The sequence below is a fragment of the Acartia tonsa genome, chromosome 9 (assembly GCF_053477335.1).
Source record: "Acartia tonsa isolate MP-2025a chromosome 9, ASM5347733v1, whole genome shotgun sequence".
NCBI lineage: Eukaryota > Metazoa > Arthropoda > Copepoda > Calanoida > Acartiidae > Acartia > Acartia tonsa.
The window spans coordinates 25,214,403-25,235,240 of NC_137268.1; the positions used below are offsets into that span (position 1 = coordinate 25,214,403).

Below are 20,838 nucleotides of genomic sequence, written 5' to 3' on the forward strand. Positions count from 1 at the left end.
CTTTAGATTCCTGTTAAGAATGCATCATATACAAATTAGCAAATATTGTATGAACAATTCACTGATTTGCATGAACGTTTTTTATTTTCATAAAAAAAAGGATTAGCCCCCTCCCTCCACTTAAAAAAACATAATATTTTTAAAAATTATTATTCAGATATATATATGTATATAACATGAATGTCTGTTTGATTGTCTTTTTGTTAATTCTTCTAGGGCCTAGGAAGGTTTATAGCTATTTTGGAGAGAAAACGAAAAACCCCATCTAGCGGCCTTAAATAATTTTTATTGGTAAAAACAGATGGGAAAAAATACATTAGGTGCCCTTAGAGGCATCAAAGGCGTAGCCGCTAGTATTTTATAAATGAGTCATCCTTATATAAAAGTCTCTTGTGTATCTGTCTGTCTGCACCAAAGGATCTCACTAATCACTGAACCGTCTACTGATAATTTTTATTGGTTCAAAACTAGAAGTGTCTAACTTATTAGAAATTCATTATCATTTATACAGAAGGGGTAATTTTGTTTATCATCATTAAGGATTTTATCCTTTTAATGTTTATTGTCTTATCCCTTAACATATTTAAATGATCTATTTGATTTCCAGTATATCCCTTCCCCCCTCCTCTCCTAAAAAAGGGTTACAAAAAAACAGAGCTGGATCTTTAAATCATTTATAGGTGCGCTGAATTGGGGCGATTCATTTCAGCACACCATCGGATTATTAATACCTATATTTAAATCCAAATGGCATGGGCGAATCAGAGCGGCCAGTTGCACGGTACCAGCGCGCCAATAATACTCATCGAGTACCATTGGTGCGTGAAACCGGGGTGATTTATTTAATAAATAAATATTTTTTTAAAATTAATTTAATATTTTATTGCAAAACTATCGTGAAAACATTTTTATAGTTATTTTTAAAATAAATTATATATTGTTTTATATAAAATACTGAGTTGAGTTTTTAAATAGCTTAAAATGAGAATACACGGCCTCCCCAAAAAAGAGTATGGGGCCCCCCCATACTCTTTTTCACTCCCCACTCCCCCACCTCTCTTTTAAAGGCACACGATAGGGAAATGGAAGAGGAAGGTGTGAGCAAGGAGCAAGGGATATGAAGTGGGAGAAAAGGGGTAAGCATTCAATAGTTGCCAACTAGAAATTACATTTTTCTAATAATGTAAAAAGATGTGGTATTAAAATATTACTCGTAAGATATGATAGTAAAAGAAAGCTAGAAGGATTATAAAAAATATTAGAAATCTTATTTTCATTTATAGTTGGCAACCATTACTAGTATTAATGGCACCTTCCCCTTTTCTCCCTGTGTATATCGCTTGCTCCTTGCGTTCATCTCCCTTCTCCCTTTCTCAATCAACATATAATGTGTCCCAGCACGCTTGCCTGCCTGTGGGAAGAAACTGGCCCGACACGCCTGCCTGCTTGGCAAGAATATATATGAGACGGCACGTTTGACTATCCCTTTTCTCGCTGTTCAAATCCCTTGCTCCTTGTCTCCACCTCCCTTCTCCGTTTCCCTATTCTCTGCCTCTAAAAAGAGATGGGGGGTTGAGGGGAGAAAAAAGAGTATGGGGGGCCCCCATACTCTTTTTTGGAGAGGGCCATGTATTCTCATATTAAGCTATTTAAAAACTCCTCTCTGTACTGGCACGGCTTAAGTTATAAAATTGTACTGGCATGTATGGATATGTTATTGAGTGTCGCCAGCGATCTAGCAACACCGTGCTGAAAACCTTTTAAAGATCCATGTTTTATAGCAGTGGCTGTGGCGCACCATCAGCGCACCTCTGGTTCACCTCTGAATCGCCCTGATTCAGTGCACCTCTACGATTTAAAGATCAAGCTAAGGATGAAAACATTATTAAAAGCAAAATATATTACTAGCGTCTGCGCCCCAAACATCTAGTTACTATGTATTGGAAAGAATATAAAAAAGCAGAAAAATAGCATAAAACCATATCCAGACTTTATAAAAATAGAATAGCCTAAAACTATTTCAGGACTTATAAAGATCTTTACTGTAAAAGAGAACTATATCGGTTCAGTGGTTAGCGAGATCCTTCGCTACAGACAAAAAGATTTTTACTTTATTTACTAGGATTAATTGAGCTTCGCATTTAAGGATATTGTCATTCTTGAAGTAAACACTTTTTTTCTTACTAGGTTATCAATTCTCCCCCACTTTAAACAGGTTTATCAAGAAAATTGAGGGGGGAGCCATTTTCTAGGGATGATTTCTCTTGAGAGTTTGGCGGTACCCTCCCCCAAAATAGCTATAAACCATCACAGGACCAATGAGAAGCTAAACTGTAAAGGAGAACCATATCGGTTCTGCGGTTAGTGAGATCCTTTGGTAAAAACTTTTATGTAAAAATAACAAACTCATCCTTACATATTCTACCTAATACTTATTACCCTGGGAAGGAGAGGACATTAGGCATATTATTACACTAATCCCAAAGCCTTCTTATTCGTTGGCTAAACAACTTTGTAACTTTTATAAATTTTTCCTGGTTAAGTTAAGTGTCCAATCATTTCATCCACTAATTGTATTCAACAGAAGAGATAATTTTGTTTATCAGCAATGGGACTGTAAATAATATTTTGGCCATTGTATTATCCCTTTAGATTCCTACTTTTTACCGAAGGAGGTATATTAGTCCAAGTCTCTTAGGACAAAGTGTGTTCTATAGGCGTTTATTAGTTAGTTTCTACCATGGATTCTTCACGTAAGATGCCTGTTGAGCTCTGGTACCCCCCTCCCATGTTTTTACTATGCCTATGAGGGGGTCTCTAACCGCATGGGGCCAATACCTGAAATGCCTAAACCCTGCAAGGCTACCCAGAACCAGATCATTAGTAAGAAACCACAATGCATTGCTGAGACATTTTACTAAATAATATATTTACTAGTAGAAAAATGCACGGAAATGTACGGATTTTTAAAAAAAACCTTGTGACCACCCTGGAAATACTTACATTTTTAGATCATGATTATAGAGATGTTATACTTAAAATAATGTACCTTGTTGTACTAGAAATCAATGTTCCAAAAATCAGATGAGTAAGATTTTTATATCATACAAAAAGTTAAAAATTAGCATGTATACACAAGAATAGAGTTGCTACGTTTCCTAAATTGCTCCTAGCTGTTAGAGAAAACAATATCCAAAGTTTAACTCGATAGGACAATTCTAACATTCTTAAATGAACGAAAAGAGCTAACTGTTAGGTACTGACTTACAGGTCCTAAATATAGACAAGCATCGCTTTTAACATTTGTTTTGTTTTGCCTAGGTCTGTTATTTTTGTTATTTAAAAGACGACATTTGTTTTTACAAAAGTATCCGAGGCATTTTTAGGAATAAGACAATTTTTCTCTAGCATCCTTTCCCCTTGTAGATAAAGGTAAGATTTTACTACAAATAGGGTGTGTCCATCCTTACAAAGTAACTTTAGATACAAATTGAAGCATTAAAATTAATTATCTAAATTAAAATTATCTAAACCTTTCATGAAGACTCCTATATTAATTTTGTTCACTTTTAATAGTTTGTTATTATTTATTTTAAACTGAAAGTCCGTGTGTTCATTTGAAATGTGTTAATCTTTTTTTTATATTTTATTATTATATAGTTTTTTCTTAAAAATGAAATGATCTTTTAATCGGTTATTCTTAAAACAAATAAGAACACTGCTAAAAGCGAAACATAAATGGGGTGGGGAGAAACGTCTACAGAGGAATTGTCCCAGTAAAAGAAGGATATCAACAAGCGTCTCTTCTCTCTAATTGTTATGTTGACGTCAACGGCTTACTTTCTATTTTAAAAAATTACAAATAAACGCAAAAAAATCATGTTTTGGTAATTTTATGTTTAAATATGAAAATGTGGACGATTTTGGTTATTTCTAACAATGCATTTTCATTATTTTTGGTAAATTTATGTTTTTTTAGTATTTTTCCTCTTTTTGCACCGGCCGCGCCATTTTTTATTAATATAAAAATATATGTTTTAATTAATAATAATAACTAGATAAAATATATTTTTTAATGCTAATACAAAAATAAAAAAGTGTAATAAACACGTAGAAATGATATTTTGTAACTAAGTTTAAAATTAATTTATTATTTTTATATAATTGAGGTACATAATCATAATTCATAAAATTATTATTAAATTTACTTTGATATTAGTTTCTGGTTCTTTATTATTCATTAAATATTCATTCTATAAACGCAAAGCTATTCTATAAGCCTTAATTTGTTAAAAGTAAGTTTAGTTAATAAAATTAATCCCGTCATGCCTGAATAGTTACGAATTAACCTTCTGTGTACATATATAATATAATATAATAATAAATATAAAAAACTGTGCCATCCTTATATAGAATCAACAGAATTTACCGATTGCTCTCGCTAACCGCTCTGAAAGGATTACGTTTCTCCTTTCAAATTAGCCTCTCATAGGTCCTAGAAAGGATAATATCTATTTAGGGGGAGGTTACCACCACCCACCCAAGAGAAATCACCCATAGAAAAATGTCCTCCTCTTAATTTTCTTTTGAACCAAAAATATAAATTTTGGGGTATAGGGGCTTTCGACTCTTCTTTCCAGCTTAAAGTCCACTTAGCCCCCCCCCCCCCCTTTCACTTATATACCCCTCACATGCTAGGGGCACATACGTTAGTAGGTAAACTTTATATAAAGGATTTTTTCAGGTCTCCAAAATGGTATACAAGTTTTAACAGTTAATCAAGAAAGGTAGGAAAGAAGTTTATTATTATACATGTTTTTTGTCTTATTTCATTTTGATAAATCCTTTTAAATTATTATTTTTTGACCATCTTTGGTGCTGAAAAAGATACTAGTAAAACTTTTTTTTATAAATAGAATCTATGTTATATAACATGCCACATTCAATATAACAACTTTTTGAAAATGACAATTGTTAGCTGTCGTATGAAACTCGCATTTTTTTGTATCAATCTTTCAACTAAGAAAAAATTTAAAGCTATTTTTAAATGATTGTTTTCATTTTAGTAGCAAAGCTATTCTATAATACAAATGTCCGTATCCCTCCCCATAAGACATAAAGTACGTTGGGGAAATATGATTTATCTCGGGTCTTATTTAAAATAGAAGGCTTAATCTTCTTGCCAATATTTCCATCATTACGGAGTTTAATTTACTATTAAACATCCGTGGCGGTCGGACTGCTTTTAAGCAGTTTTTTAGCTGCGTTTAAATTTTTCTCGGTTTATCTCATATTATACCTAGTGTTTTTCAAAATTTTTGTAGATATGGATATCAAAATTAAGTTCCCCGCCTTGTAATTATTTTTGTGTCTGTAGTTGAAAGGACAAGTAGCTTTTTGGGATTTTTTTTACATATTTCATCATACCTTTGGACATCTTGTGGCGATTAATTTTTTTTGGATGATGGTTTCAAAGCTTAATTTCTCGTCCATAGACAAAAGACAAGTAACTTTTTTTTCAAATTTAATAAAGATATTCATATATTTTTGGTCAAATTACAAAAGATTTTCTGGAAAATAGTTCAAAACTAAATTTCCTGTCATTATAGGGTATTTATGTGTATTTAAATTCAATTTTTCACATATATGATTTATTAGAATCCACTCTAATAAGCTTAGTTATTCAGTCATTCTGTTTTTCTTTTTAGACATCTTTTAATGTTTTGTGCTTCGCTTATTATAGGGTTATCATTCTTGTTACCCTTGTATTTTTTTTATGTCACATGATATTTTTACTTTATTTAGCATCCAACAAAGATGGATATGTACTTTCCACATGGCTCCAATGGGGACAGCGAAGAGAGAGCCAGGGAAATGGCAAATCATGAAGCAAATATCAAAAAGATGATTTTAGCCCAACAAGAAAGGGAGGCAAGGATGGCTCAACAAGAGATGGAGGCCAAAATGGCGCATCATGAAAGGGAAGCCAGAATGGCCCTTCAAGAAAGGGAAGCTAGAATAGCACAACAAGAACTGGAAGCTAAAATGGCTCAACATCAAAGAGAGGCCAGGATGAACCAAGAAAGAGAGGATGTTAGACGGGCCCAACAAGAGCTAGAGGCTAAAATAGCGCAACAGGAAAGGGAAGCTGCTAGAAGGGCCCAACATGAACTAGAAGCTAGAATACATCAGCAAGAAAGAGAAGCTGCCAGAAGAGCCCAGCAAGAGCTTGAAGCAAAAATAGCGCAGCAAGAAAGAGAAGCTGCTAGAAGGGCACAGCAAGAGCTTGAAGCAAAAATAGCACAACAAGAACGAGAAGCAAGGGTTGCCCAACAAGAACGAGAAGCTAGGATTGCCCAACAAGAAAGGGAAGCTAGAATTGCCCAGCATGAAAGGGAAGCTAGATTGGAAGGTTTTGTTCCTTTTACACCTTATTCCAACCACGGTGAAAGATTTGGGGAATCTTCCAATGAAGAAGCTAATTTGAGGATGAAAATGTTGTTAGCTCAACAAGCTTCATATCAAGAGAGAGAAGCAAGAAACGAAGGTTTTGTCCCTTATGTTCCCCATTCTAATCATAGTGAAAGGGAAGTACCAAAGGAAAGAGAAGTTTCGAATGAAAAAGAGGCTTCCAGTGAAGAAGCAAATAACATATTGTCAGCACAAGAAGCTGAAATTGAAGACAAAGAGTCTAAATTGGAAAATGATACTACTAATCATATGGAAAGCACAGAAGAAATATTTAATGAAGATAACAAGGAGACAATAGATAACTTTGTTCCTATTGAACCTGATACAATCCTTAGGGAAACATCAGTAGAAACACCAGTGCAAGAACAAAATATTAAACAAGAAATGACACAGGGACAACAAGATTCCAATGGGAACAGCGATACAGAAATGGACACTCTTGGTTCAGAACAAGATACAAGTAAAAACTTGGATAATACAGAACAAAAAATGAAACAAGAAGTTAATCAAGATTCAAATGAAGACTCAAATGATGGAAATATTGAGAATGATGACAACTTTGTTTTTGTAAATCCTGACGGAGAACAAATGGAGAATGTAGAAGGAAAGCCCAAGAAAGAGCCGACAATATTCTCATGTAACTTTTGTGAGAAAACTTTTGATAAAAGTTTCAATTATAAGAGCCACTTGAGTACACATTTAGAAGATCGTCCTTTTGAATGCGATATGTGTCAGAAAACATTCAAGCTGAAAAGCCAACTGGCGAGACACAGAAAAATTCACACAGGTCATATTTAAACCTTACTGTTTTTTCAAATTACCTATCAAAATGAGTCCCCGTTTTGTTTTGAAATACTATAGGGGGGTATGTATTGTTACCATAACACTTCGGGGCTACCCAGTATCCAACATAACTTAACTTAACCTGACATAAAGTAATAAATTATCTTCCTATTTATCGAGTTATTCAAAACTAGATACTTTGAGGATACCGCCTTTGAAGTAGCGCAACTAGTTTTTAAGCTGTGTTTGTCTCTTTGGCCAATCATTCTCAAAACAATCTATTCATCTTTATTCTTATATCAAAAAGTATAGGTATCTACCTACTCTTTTTTCATTCTATAATGCTGTTTATTGTTTGTTACTTACAAAATCTTTTGTAGAAATATTATAGGATTTTACTATTTCCATTTCCCCCTGTTACCTTTGTGTCAGAATATATATGTTTACCTCTATGAATTATGTTTTATTAAGAAAAACGGTTTCATTAAAACTATTTTTGTTTAGGTGAAAGAGAAAGCTGTCCTCTGTGTGAAAAGACACTTGCAGATAAGGACAGCTTGCGCAAGCACATGCGCTCTGTACACAAGGATCAGTATAATGGTGGTATTGCCATCACTCCCAAGACAGAAATGGTGGAGGGTGGCATGATCTACAATGGAGAACAGGTTAGGTTACCTAGTTTTTACTCAAAAATCATTACTTTTATCGTCTTAACATTTGTGATGAATAACAATTTGGCCATAAAAGGGTGTTTTTTTCTATTTCTCCACAACAGCTAAGTGAGTAGATTCAAAATTCCATATTATTTTCTTATAGTCATTGCTTGAGCATGAATTTTGCCAGCATTTTCCTAGATCTTTAGCAACAGACAAATAAACTTACCTACTACTTTATATTATACTAGCTGCTTCGTCCTTTAAAGCTTCTAGGGACACTTGGGGAGGGGGGAGTTGAATCCCAAAACCCATCTTTTCAGATTAAAATATAAATTTTGTGAAGGGGGGGGTCACCCCCTATTGACCATTCTTTTTATTTTAGAATTAAAAATTTATTTTTGGCTTTAGGGGATTTTTTTTTCTGAAGTCGATTTTTATTGGGAGGGTGTGTTACACTCTCCCAAAATAGTTATAAACCTTCCCGGGACCTATGAGAAGCTACCCTGTTAATAAGAACCCGATCGGTTCAGTGGTTAGCGAGATGCTTCGGTACAAACAGACATCCTGTTACTTTATTTTAAGGATGAAAATCAGAGTAGATTTATCATTAAAAGCGGAATAAGCCTTAATGTGGAAACAAAATTAAGTGTTAAATAGAAATGAAAAATTTTTATGCATTTTTTTAGGATTCTGAGGATAGTTTTGGCATGGCAACCCCAATGATCCAGGCAAAGGTGGAGAAACAGGATTATGACAATGATGTCGATATCAAACTGGAACCCGGAAGTTCCAGGTTAAAATTTGATGTTTTTTATTAGCGCTGATAGCCTGAATAGTGGATACGATAGTGAATGCTTAATTATGTGAATTATTATACGCTCAAACACTCAGTCAGACAAATAAGCCGTTGATTGCAGGATCTTTGTAAGTTTGTTTGGAAGGACTAACTGTACCTTGTACTTAGTTCGGCCTATTTTGGACCAAGGCATTTCCCCAACTCTTAACTAATAAAATTATGTTTCTAAATTGATATAGCAGTTGTAGGAACCATATTTAACGTCTTCGGTTATGACGCGGTGTTTTGCCGAGATTTTAGTCTATCAATTTCCCGACAACGAGCTGATGCGCTACGTGTTATGTCAAAGAGATAGTAGCGCAGATACTCTAATTAGGATTTAGTTCGCTTGTATCAAATTTCGTATTTTATTTAGCTTGGCACAATATTATGAATATGTTAAATGAATTTTATATTAGGGTAAAGCGGGGCGAACTCGGTGTTTTTTTCGGTTTTTTGAACCTGCAAATCGTAAAAATTATTTTTTTTTAAATGAGACCAAGACCAGTAGAAAGATCTCGGAAAAGTCGATCAGGTCCTAAAAGGACGAAAACCTAGGACTTTGGGAAGTTTGTCAAAATTTATCTCTAAAACGGCACCGACTTCGCCCCGCCTTGAGGCGAAGTCGGTAGGGCATTTTCAAGCTTCGAAAAATCGATGACGTATTGATTTTATTACAGCATGCCCAAAAGGTAAAAGTTGCTAAATGTAATAAAGAGTATGCACAAATTTTTTTATTAAGATAGGTCAATTTTTTCTACCAAAAAAAATAATTTTTCCGAAGTACGCGAAATTTGACTTTTTTTTCGAAATTTTTTTTTTTGATAAAAAACATAAAAGTACTACTAGAAAAAATAACTTTTTATGACTTTTAAGGCCTGTTCCTTAAAATTCAGGCAATTTTGAATAGATTTGGCCAAAAAAAAATAGTTCTATTAGCAAAATTTCCTGAAAAATTCAAATTGAAAAAAAAGAAAAGTTTGGCAAAATCTGTGGTCGATTTTCCAGCTTCAAAAAACCTATAACATATTGATTTAATTACAGCATGCCCAAAAGGTTAAAGTTGCTAAATGTAATAAAGAGCATTCACAAAAAAAATTATGAAGATCGGACAATTTTTTCTACAAAAAAAAAAAATTTTCAAAGTACGAGAAATTTGACTTTTTTTCTCGAAAATTTCACTTTTTTATATAAAATTGAAAAAGTTAGTACAAAAAGTGAAAAAACCGAGTTCGCCCCGCTTCACTTTTAGTCGATTTAAGAAAAAACTATACAAGCTTTTTTGAAGTTTTAAACGGAAATGGATAGCCCATTAGATTCTTAATAAGTCCCCTGAAGACGTCTAAGCTCTAGCTCTTACCAGTTTTTGTCCAACTTACCGTTTTTCCGACCGAAGCAAAATTTTATACTTTTTTGTAGGCAATTTAATAAGGAACAAATTTGATTTTATGTTTTTTTCTGTCAGTCGATTAGAACATGGAGAAAAATGTCATTTAATGAAGGTGTGTAAAAAAAATACCGACTTCGCCTCAAAACCGAGATCGCCCCGCTTTACCCTATATTTTTTATAGGTAATAGGTACTAGGTAGGTATTTTATGATCTTTTTTTATTTGAAGATAATATTTGTACCTATTAATTTTAGTGATGAAGAAGACAATGAAACTGACAATGCTATGAATTATGTAGAAACTTCGCATAATGTTAAGCAAGAGTAAGTTTTTTTTATGATTATGTCATAATACATTTAAGTAATACATCAATACGTAATTAAAGGTTTCGTGATTTAAAATAAATTTAAGTTGGCAAATATATGCGGTATAATCCTTTTAGGATTTTTTTCCAAATTATAGAAATATAACCCACCACCTCTTCACCCATGTTCTGCAAAATAATGACCATTGCCGCAACGCTCGACACCATATAGCCTGCCTAGCTCCGGGCGCTCGGCCCCCTAGCCAAACAACCTAACCTTGTTTTGTTAATATTTTTTTCGTTTTACGCATAGTGATTATATGGAAAATTTAAGGTTAGTAAATCAGAAGGGAATGTTCCCATTAGAAATTTTTTTTCTAAAATATTTGACTATGATTAGGTATCAAAAATCACCATAACCACTTTTGAAATAAAAAGAAAATAAAGGGGGGGGGGGGGGAGTGAGAAGTAATTTTATTTCTTAACCCAATCCCTGCGGTGCCCTTGCCCGTCAGGGATAGTTTACAAAGTGTCCTTCAAATTTTGGTTCATTAGATCATTTCAAATTGAACCCTTATTTTTTCTGAACTACGTGCTTAAAATCAAACGGACTTAAGATTCATTACCTATGCTTAGTCCTTATATGGAACTTTACCTTTCGTTTTAAGTGTTGTACCTACGTTGTATGTAAGAAAAATGTTGTAATCTATGTAAGAATAATTTATTTATGATATCCCTCCTATATCTTATTGGACCACACATAATGCCTTGGCAACTTTACTGTCTTACCTTGATATAGATTTTACTATCTTTAGGGCTGGTGTTATTCCACAAACCTCCGGATTTAACCCATTTATGGGTATGGGCAATGTGAAGCAAGAAGTGAAACAGGAACCTGGAGGGCGGTTTCCACCCACCAAGAGAGCTAAACCATTGGTAATTTTTGTCCAATTTATCTGTTGTAAAGACATTAAAGGCGCGACTTTACTTTTATTATTTGATTTAAACTCAAATCTGCCTTTACTTCTTATACTAGTGGTCTTTTCTCTTTCCTCATCTTATAGCTAAAAGGAAACTAAAAAAATGCTTAATAGGGATGGTAATATGCCAATCTTTTGGACCGGATTCAGATTCGGATTCTTACAAGAATCCGTCAAAAAAAGGTGGATTCCCGCGGATCATGGATTCTTATTTTTGGCGGTTTCCGGATTCGGATTCCGGATTCTAGCAATATTTTAAAAGGCTTTAAAAAAAAATAATTTAAGTGCTACATATGCCCTAAAAATTAATGTTCTTGGTATTCTCTATAATTCACTTCCGAGAATCGAACCAGATTTTAAAAGATATTATATATAAGGATGATAATCTTGGCCTTCAAAAAGGCGGAGTTGAAAGAAAAAAAAACTTAAGACGCTAATTTTAGCCTACAAATTAAGAATCCGAATCCGCTATTAAAAAACGGATTCCGGATTCGGATTCAAATTCCAAAATTGGCTAAAAATTGGGCGGATTCTGATTCCTGATCCCGGATTCGGATGCGGATTGCCAACCCTAATACTTAAGCCTACGCCGACCTCTATCTTTATATTTTCCTTGCGGTTCCGTCCCTAGGGGTATTTAGAATTAAAACTTGAGGGAACATTTTTCAGGGGTTATTTCTCTTCACATGGGCGAGATACCCTCCCGCTGACAGTCAGACATACAAGATGAAATTATAAAAAAAAATTTGTTTTAGGATCCGGACTACATATTTGACCAAACTAACCCTGAGAACCCATTTAAATGTAAAGAATGTTTGAAGAATTTTTCAAAGAAGAGAAACTTGGTTCTACACATGAAGACACATTTTGGTGCCGTCAGGGCTTATACTTGTGGACAATGCCAAAAGGCGTTTACAACAAGTACTCTTCTGAAGAGACACGAAGTCACCCATATTGAAGGAAGACCGTTTGAATGTGAGATATGCCAAAAGGATTTTAAAAGACAAAGTGATTTGAATACCCATCTAAAGATTCACACCGGTATCAAGCCTTTTGTATGTGAAGTGTGTAACAAGGCTTTCAGAAGAAGCAGTGACCTAACAACACACAGACGGATCCACACTGGAGAGAGACCTTACACTTGTAAGCTTTGTGGTCAGACTTTTGTTGTATCCGGACACTTAAACAGTCACATGAGAAACCACCACATGGGCATAAAGCCATTCCAATGCGAAATATGTGAGAAAGCTTATCTGACTGTTGGACAACTACTTGATCATAGGAATATCCACACCGGCGAGAAACCCTACGCCTGTGACAAATGTGACAAGGCATTTGCCTTTAAGAAGTCCCTGAGACACCATAAGGAAGCACATTCTGGAATCATCTACTCATGTAGCTTCTGTGCTAAAGAATTCAACAGGAGGGATTGCTTGAAACTTCATGAAAAGATTCACAGAATAGAAAATTCTGGAATTAAGCCCCATGCTTGCGATTTGTGCGAAAAGAAATTCATCTTAAAAGCTAACTTGGACTCTCACAGGCGTGTTCACACCGGCGAAAAGCCCTATGCATGTGACGAGTGTGGAAAAGCATTTTCTCAAAAGTCTAGCTTTAACACACACAAAATGGTGCACACAGGCGAACGGCCTCATCAATGTCCACTCTGTCCTAAGAGACTGTTGACAAAGAGTGATCTTACCAGGCACATCAGAATCCACACTGGAGAGAAACCATATTCGTGTGAAATATGTGGGCTGGCATTCTATTCTAAGGGAGAGCTGAACGGCCATGTGCTGACCCACGAAACTGATACCGAGTTTAATTGTGAGGAATGTGGACAAAAGTTTAAGCGTCTCAAGACACTGAATGCTCACAAAAAGATGCATGAGCCAGGTAACGGATCTAAAGATTGAAATAATTAGTTGAAAAGTGTTCACGATATTACGTTTCGAACCAACCAATGAAAAGCAAGAAAAGTACCCAAAGTTGAGACAACTAATAAGATATTTTGGTTTAAAAAATTTTGGTTTTAGTGTAGTCCAATGTCGCTTCTTTCTGCATTTTCCTAGTAGAAGCTGTAGGTGAATTGTAGATTCAAAATATTTTGACTTAATTTTAAAACTGTAGTTACAAAATTTTCAATTCAATTGGTAAATGAAACTTTGATATTTAAATCCTAGTAGCTACTCTTCTAGCCTTTTTTTTTGTAAAGTGGGGACAATGACCGAAAAAAATCTTCAAGACTTACTAAAGGCTTTTCGAAATTGTTCAGAATCTTTATTTCAATTTTACTTTTTCCTTTTTTTGTGGACTTTTGCTTCTTTAACCCTTACAGATCGGGGGGGGGGGGGGGTCATATTGACCCCCCCCCTCTAGTTTTTTCAATGTCATTTTTTTTGTAGGTAAGATGGAGAGCTGTGACTTCATGACTTTTTAAGTTTAGTAATTATACGTCGGCAAGAGTTGATTTTATTAGGATATCTGGTCTGTGTCGGTCGTGGTGTCCGGTCAAAGTCGGTTGGGTAGCACCAAAATTAAAAAAATATTCTAAATAAATCTTAATTTCTACATTATGACTTTTGTGTATAAGGTAGAAACCTAAATTTTTTTTGGTGAATACTGAGATATCAATGACCTTATGAGAAATGTGGTGTTATGACCGTTTGACCGCACCCTGACCGATTTTTGTCCGGCTTTTACTACAGACATATATCATGAATATCGTGGCTTCTATTACAGCTAGAGACCTACATTTTTTTTTGGTAAATCCTTGAGCAACAATAAACAGATAAAAATATTAATTGGCGCCGCCAACCGCCGTTTTACCGCCGTAACCGCCGAAAATGGCGGTTTACGTCATTTGCCGTTTTTCGGCGATGATCAGAAAAAGTAATTTTTTTGTTATGAAAAATAAAAGTTCGTCCTAAAATTTGGTCATCCTAGCTGCAAAATTGGCCGCTCTACAGCTGTTTTAAAATTTAGCGGCTGGCCGCTAAAAAGCGGCTAAGGAGCGGCCTGACCGCTATGACTAGAAAAAGTAATTTTCTCTAAAAATACACATGAACCACCAGAAAAAAATTTTACGTCTTTATCTGTAACAGAAGCCGAGATAGAGGGGGGGGGGTCAATATGACCCCCCCCCGATCTATTAAGGTGGGAATAGGGGCCCGATCTGTAAGGGTTAATTCAAAAAGTTTTTTTTGTGGCTCAAGTGAAATTGCAGCAATTATACCTTCCCAATCTTTAAAATATAAAAATAGATATAGAAAGTTATTTGGTAATTTATTCTATATCTGTTTTATATTAGGAGGAGAAATTCCAACTTGTGAAATATGCGGCAAGGAATTCAAATGGCACGGTGGCTTAAAGGAGCACAGAAAAATCCACACCGGAATTAAACCTTTCTCATGCGATAGATGCGGCGCAAAATTCAGCCGAAACACTAACTTGGCAAAACACAAGAGAACCACTTGCAAGGGACTTTTTAAGGATGAGAGAGAGGATTATTAATCATCAGCTAAGGTTGAATTTGTGTATATAAAAAATGGTCACATTTTAAATGTCTTAAATGCACTAGATGTCGTTTTATGTTCAATTCTTGTACCTTTTCAGAAACAAACTAAACTAAAATCCCAATAAAAAATGTAAATAATATTATTGTACGAAAAATATGTATCTTAGCATAATTTCTTAGTTTCAACTTAACAATGATATTGGGATATAATCGTAAATAGATATCGTAAATAGATATCGTATCTATATTGTTCGTCATGATTTTTGTTCGATGTTGTCATATTAATGATAAAAATCACTGAAAATAAAAATTTTAGCTGTTGTTTCATGAATTATCTATCTATTTATACTAATTTGGTAAGTTTATGTACATATGTTTTTTTTCGTGGATAATCACTAAATTCCAGTACCTATCTATCTATTATTTTTGTAATAATTCTAAATTGACAATAATTTTATAAGCTTTGACAAAAATAATAAAAAAATATGTGTTTACCTATGTAAATCTTTGGACTAATTGAAATGCAACTTTCCTTGATTATTTGGTTTAATTATTGTATATTTCAGACTAAAAATGATAACTATTCCAATATCTTCGAGTTAGATAAAATTAAGTTAAGTATCCATATAAATGAAGGCAGTTTGTTTGGCTTGTCTATGTATCTCGCTAACCACTGTGAATCCAAAAAATCCTTAGCGCGTTTTTTTTATAGTGTTGTGCTCCTGGTAAGCCTTTTGCAGCCTGCTTCTTTGCAACATCTTGAGGGGTAAAATATTTATAGGATGGGGTGAAAAAATTTGTGTGTGTGCCGCAGTTGTTTAAAGTCGGTATTGGCAAATACTTTTATCTTCCCATTCCCACTTTCCAGCCCTCCTAACTTGGACATCGTTGCGTTCACTTTGTCTGGTAATTTGAAATTTTGCGTATCTTGGCAATTTTGCAAATGATTTCTTTCATCTTTTTGGTTTATTATAGCATTATAAAACAATTTCCAGTCGTTCTATGCAGTAAAGGGGGGGGGGGGGGGGAAGTTCTGACACATTTGCGTAAACGGTGAGTATAGGCTTTATCTTTGGACTGAGAGGATAGGTTATTAGGGATAAAATCATTCTTATATGATGAATTTCCCCCAGATTTAAGATTTTTTGGATAGGCCTCCAGGTTCCGGAGCTCCAGGCCTCCAGGTGGTCTCTGGACAGGTAAAAAAATAAAAAAAAATCTTATTTGAACAGTTAGAGTTAAGTTTATTAAACAACATAAGCTTCTTTTTATATATTATTCATATATGTGAAGAAAAAATTACATTCGGCCTCCAGGTTCAGGTGCTGCAGGCCTCCAGGTGGCCTCTGGACAGGTAAAAAATCAAAATTTCTTATTTGAACAGTTAGAGGTAAGTTTATTAAACAACATAAGCTTCTTTTTATATATTATTCATATATATGAAGAAAAAATTACATTCGGCCTCCAGGTTCAGGTGCTGCAGGCCTCCAGGTGGCCTCTGGACAGGTAAAAAATCGAAATTTCTTATTTGAACAGTTAGAGGTAAGTTTATTAAACAACATAAGCTTCTTTTTATATATTATTCATATATGTAAAAGAAAAATTACATTCGGCCTCCAGGTTCAGGTGCTGCAGGCCTCCAGGTGGCCTCTGGACTGGTATAAAATCCAAATTTCTTATTTGAACAGTTAGAGTTAAGTTTATAAAACAACATAAGCTTCTTTTTATATATTATCTATATATTTGAAGAAAAAATTGCAATCGGCCTCCAGGATCAGGTGCTGCAGGCCTCCAAATGGCCTCTGGACAGGTAAAAAATCAAAATTTCTTATTTGGACAGTTAGGGGTAAGTTTATAAAACAACATAAGCTTCTTTTTATATATTATACATATATGTGAAGAAAAAATTAAATTCGGCCTCCAGGTTCAGGTGCTGCAGGCCTCCAGGTTGCCTCTGGACAGGTAAAAAATCAAATTTTTTTATTTAAACAGTTAGAGGTAAGTTTATAAAACAACATAAGCTTCTTTTTATATATTATCTAAATATTTGAAGAAAAAATTGAAATCGGCCTCCAGGTTCAGGTGCTGCAGGCCTCCAGGTGGTCTCTGGACAGGTAAAAAATCAAAATTTCTTATTTGAACAGTTAGAGAAAAGTTTATAAAACAACATAAGCTTCTTTTTATATATTTTTTACATATCTAAAGAAAAAATTACAATTGGCCTCCAGGTTCAGGTGCTGCAGGCCTCCAGGTGGTAACTGAACAGCTAAAAAAATTTTTAAAAAATCTTATTTGAACAATTAGAGGTCAAGTTTACTTAAAAAACAAAATGAGCTTATTTTTAGATGCTTTAAAGATATTTGAAGAATAATTTACAATTAGCCTCCAGGTTTAGGTGATGCAGGCCTCCAGGTGTACTCTGGACAGGTAAAATATCAATATTTCTTATTTTAACAGATGGCGGTAAACTTATAAAAAAAATTAGCCTAATGTTATTTATATATTTGAAGACAATATTACAAATGGCCTCCAAAATAATATTATAATAAGTATAATTTTAAATTACAATTGGCCTTCAGGCTCAGGAGCTTCGGGCTTTGAACAGGTAAAAATAAAAAAAGAGAATATCATTAACTCCTACAATTTAAACCTTTGAAGTCTCAATGTGTAGGACCTAATAATATTATATGTTGGCGTTATCCTCTTAATTTTTTTTTTCAATTTTGAAAATTTTGCTATCCCCCAACTAAACTATAAAACCTGGCAGCGGCACTTTTTTACAATTAGGTTTGGTTAGACAACCTGGAGGCCTGCAGCACCCAAACCTGGAGACTTTTCTTTAAATATGTAAATAATATATAAAAAGAAGCTTATGTTGTTTTATAAACTTACCTCTAACTGTTCAAATAAGAAATTTTGATTTTTTACCTGTCCAGAGGCCACCTGGAGGCCTGCAGCACCTGAACCTGGAGGCCGATTGTTATTTTTTCTTCAAATATATGAATAATATATAAAAAGAAGCTTATGTTGTTTTATAAACTTACCTCTAACTGTTTAAATAAGAAATTTTGATTTTTTACCTGTCCAGAGGCCACCTGGAGGCCTGCAGCACCTGAACCTGGAGGCCGATTGTAATTTTTTCTTCAAATATATGAATAATATATAAAAAGAAGCTTATGTTGTTTAATAAACTTACCTCTAACTGTTCAAATAAGAAATTTTGATTTTTTACCTGTCCAGAGGCCACCTGGAGGCCTGCAGCACCTGAACCTGGAGGCCGAATGTAATTTTTTCTTCAAATATATGAATAATATATAAAAAGAAGCTTATGTTGTTTTATAAACTTACCTCTAACTGTTTAAATAAGAAATTTTGATTTTTTACCTGTCCAGAGGCCACCTGGAGGCCTGCAGCACCTGAACCTGGAGGCCGATTGTAATTTTTTCTTCAAATATATGAATAATATATAAAAAGAAGCTTATGTTGTTTTATAAACTTACCTCTAACTGTTTAAATAAGAAATTTTGATTTTTTACCTGTCCAGAGGCCACCTGGAGGCCTGCAGCACCTAAACCTGGAAGCCGATTGTAATTTTTTCTTCAAATATATGAATAATATATAAAAAGAAGCTTATGTTGTTTTATAAACTTACCTCTAACTGTTCAAATAAGAAATTTTGAATTTTTATCTGTCTAGAGGCCACCTGGAGGCCTGCAGCATCTGAACCTGGAGGCCGATTGTAATTTTTTCTTCAAATATATGAATAATATATAAAAAGAAGCTTATATTGTTTTATAAACTTACCTCTTACTGTTCAAATAAGAAATTTTTTATTTTTTTACCTGTTTAGAGACCACCTGGAGGCCTGGAGCTCCGGAACCTGGAGGCCTATCCAAAAAATCTTAAATCTGGGGGAAATTCATCATATAAGAATGATTTTATCCCTAATAACCTATCCTCTCAGTCCAAAGATAAAGCCTATACTCACCGTTTACGCAAATGTGTCAGAACTCCCCCCCCCCCCCCCCCTTGGATGTTGGATATCGGATTATGTGCTTCTGTATATGAAATTTTGTTATTTTATCTATTTTTTTTAAGCTTTTCAAGATAAGGTATTTCTTTGGCTTAAAGTATCACAAAATAATTTTGTATTGTGGTTTGTATGTCTCTGCACTAATGGGCGGTAATCTTTTTCTTTATTTTTTAACAACCTAAGTTTAATAAAAACTAATCCTGTTTTATTAATATTTTTTAGGTACACGGGATAGAGACGGCAATAGAAACGTTGCATAATGCCCAACAATTTTCAAATGAAACGAATAAATATGAAATGGAGAATGACGACAAAGAAACGGAGAACCTTGATTCAGAATCTAGTTTTAGTCACATATTAGAAATTACGCTAGAATCAACCAAAGAAATAATAGAAACTGAGCATAACTTGGAGAATTCTGCTCAAAACATTAATCTGCATGATTCTATTAAGGATTCTGTAAATGACGAAGAACCGACTATAAAAAACGCTGAAAATTCGTCAAAATTGGAAAATACATGTTTTATAGAAATGGATATCACCAATTTGCAAGATGACACCGATGATAATGCAGAAAATATTAAAGGAGCGTCAAACGAAAATGAAGTTAATGAATCAACAGCGGCAAACATAGATGCTAACGAAGATGCAGATAATTTCGATCAAAATGAGGACAATCAAACATCTATTGACAATACATATACAAACCACATGAAAGACTCTGAGTCAAATGAAGGTTATGAAACAAACATAGAAAATGTATTAGTAAATCCTAAGCTAGAGAACAACTCTTTAAAAAGAGAGAATGAGACAATATTTGAAAATGCAGCAGTGAATCCCAAACAAGAGACGCATGATGCAAACGAGGAACAAGAATCTAATTTTGTTTTTATTGCTCCCGATTCTGTTCAGGTAGAAATGACCGGAGATCAGATCAATCCTGATCAAACTGGATTTTCATGTAGTGTGTGCTATGATACTTTTTATACTATAGATGAATTAGCAGAACACATAAAGGAACACCCGCATTTGCCTGTCCAGTGTAATTTTTGTGATAAAACATTTAATAAAAGTAATGAATTTAAAAGACATTCTATGAGGCATACAAATGCACGTCCTTTTGAATGTGAAGTGTGCAATCAAAATTTTAAGCATAAATATCACTTAACTAAACACTTCCAAAAATTTCACGATGCAACTCATCCAGTAGATCGACCTTATATTTGTGATATTTGTCAAAAAAGATTTACAGAAAAGCGTCTCTTGACAAAACACACAAAAAATGTTCATTTAAGAACAGGCACAGAATTTAGATGTCCTGTTTGTAAGAAAGGCTTCAAGGAGAAACAAAATATGAAGAAACATGCTAGAAACGCGCATTCAGAGTATTCTTGTGACCGACCATTTGAGTGTAATTTATGCCATTCAACTTTTAAAGAGAAATATATCTGGAAGAGACATATGACAAATACTCATGAAAATGTAGAAGATATTTCATATTTAACTGTAGCACCTAATATTAACCCCGAGGAAATTGAGTATGAAGAGCCCCAAGAGCAGGGAATAAAATGATTTTGAGAATCGCAAAATAATTTGAATGCCTTTCATTCAAAAAAGGAAGGGTGCTATATATTGATATTAAACTTGTTTAGCCTATGATTTCAGGAATTTAAGGGGGGGGGGGGGTTGCTGCTGCTGGAAATTCGTAAACCGTGAGCAAAAATGGACTAAATATTGAGCTAGAATTTTGAAACAACCAAAGGGAAAAAAACTACTTTTTTATGTTTGGGTTAGGTTAGGTAAAGTGCACTTTTCCCCAGGGTGTTGGAGCCGTTTAATTTTGATGCGGCTCCAGCTCCGGCTCCTACCT

General features: G+C 34.2%; 2 protein-coding genes across 2 annotated transcripts; both read left to right on the top strand.

Annotated features, from left to right (window-relative positions):
* The first annotated feature begins 3,802 nt into the window (after positions 1-3,802).
* On the top strand, positions 3,803-15,509 carry LOC145328611 (uncharacterized). Its single transcript, XM_080172359.1, has 9 exons — positions 3,803-3,959; positions 4,745-4,787; positions 5,806-7,258; positions 7,759-7,919; positions 8,597-8,703; positions 10,389-10,457; positions 11,254-11,374; positions 12,174-13,314; positions 14,729-15,509. The coding sequence occupies exons 3-9, from the start codon at positions 5,818-5,820 to the stop codon at positions 14,929-14,931; spliced, it is 3,243 nt and encodes a 1,080-aa protein (XP_080028485.1). The 5' UTR covers positions 3,803-3,959; positions 4,745-4,787; positions 5,806-5,817; the 3' UTR covers positions 14,932-15,509.
* Positions 15,500-20,563, top strand: LOC145328612 (uncharacterized). Its single transcript, XM_080172360.1, has 2 exons — positions 15,500-15,548; positions 19,191-20,563. The coding sequence occupies exon 2, from the start codon at positions 19,266-19,268 to the stop codon at positions 20,538-20,540; it is 1,275 nt and encodes a 424-aa protein (XP_080028486.1). The 5' UTR covers positions 15,500-15,548; positions 19,191-19,265; the 3' UTR covers positions 20,541-20,563.
* The last annotated feature ends 275 nt before the right edge of the window (positions 20,564-20,838 follow it).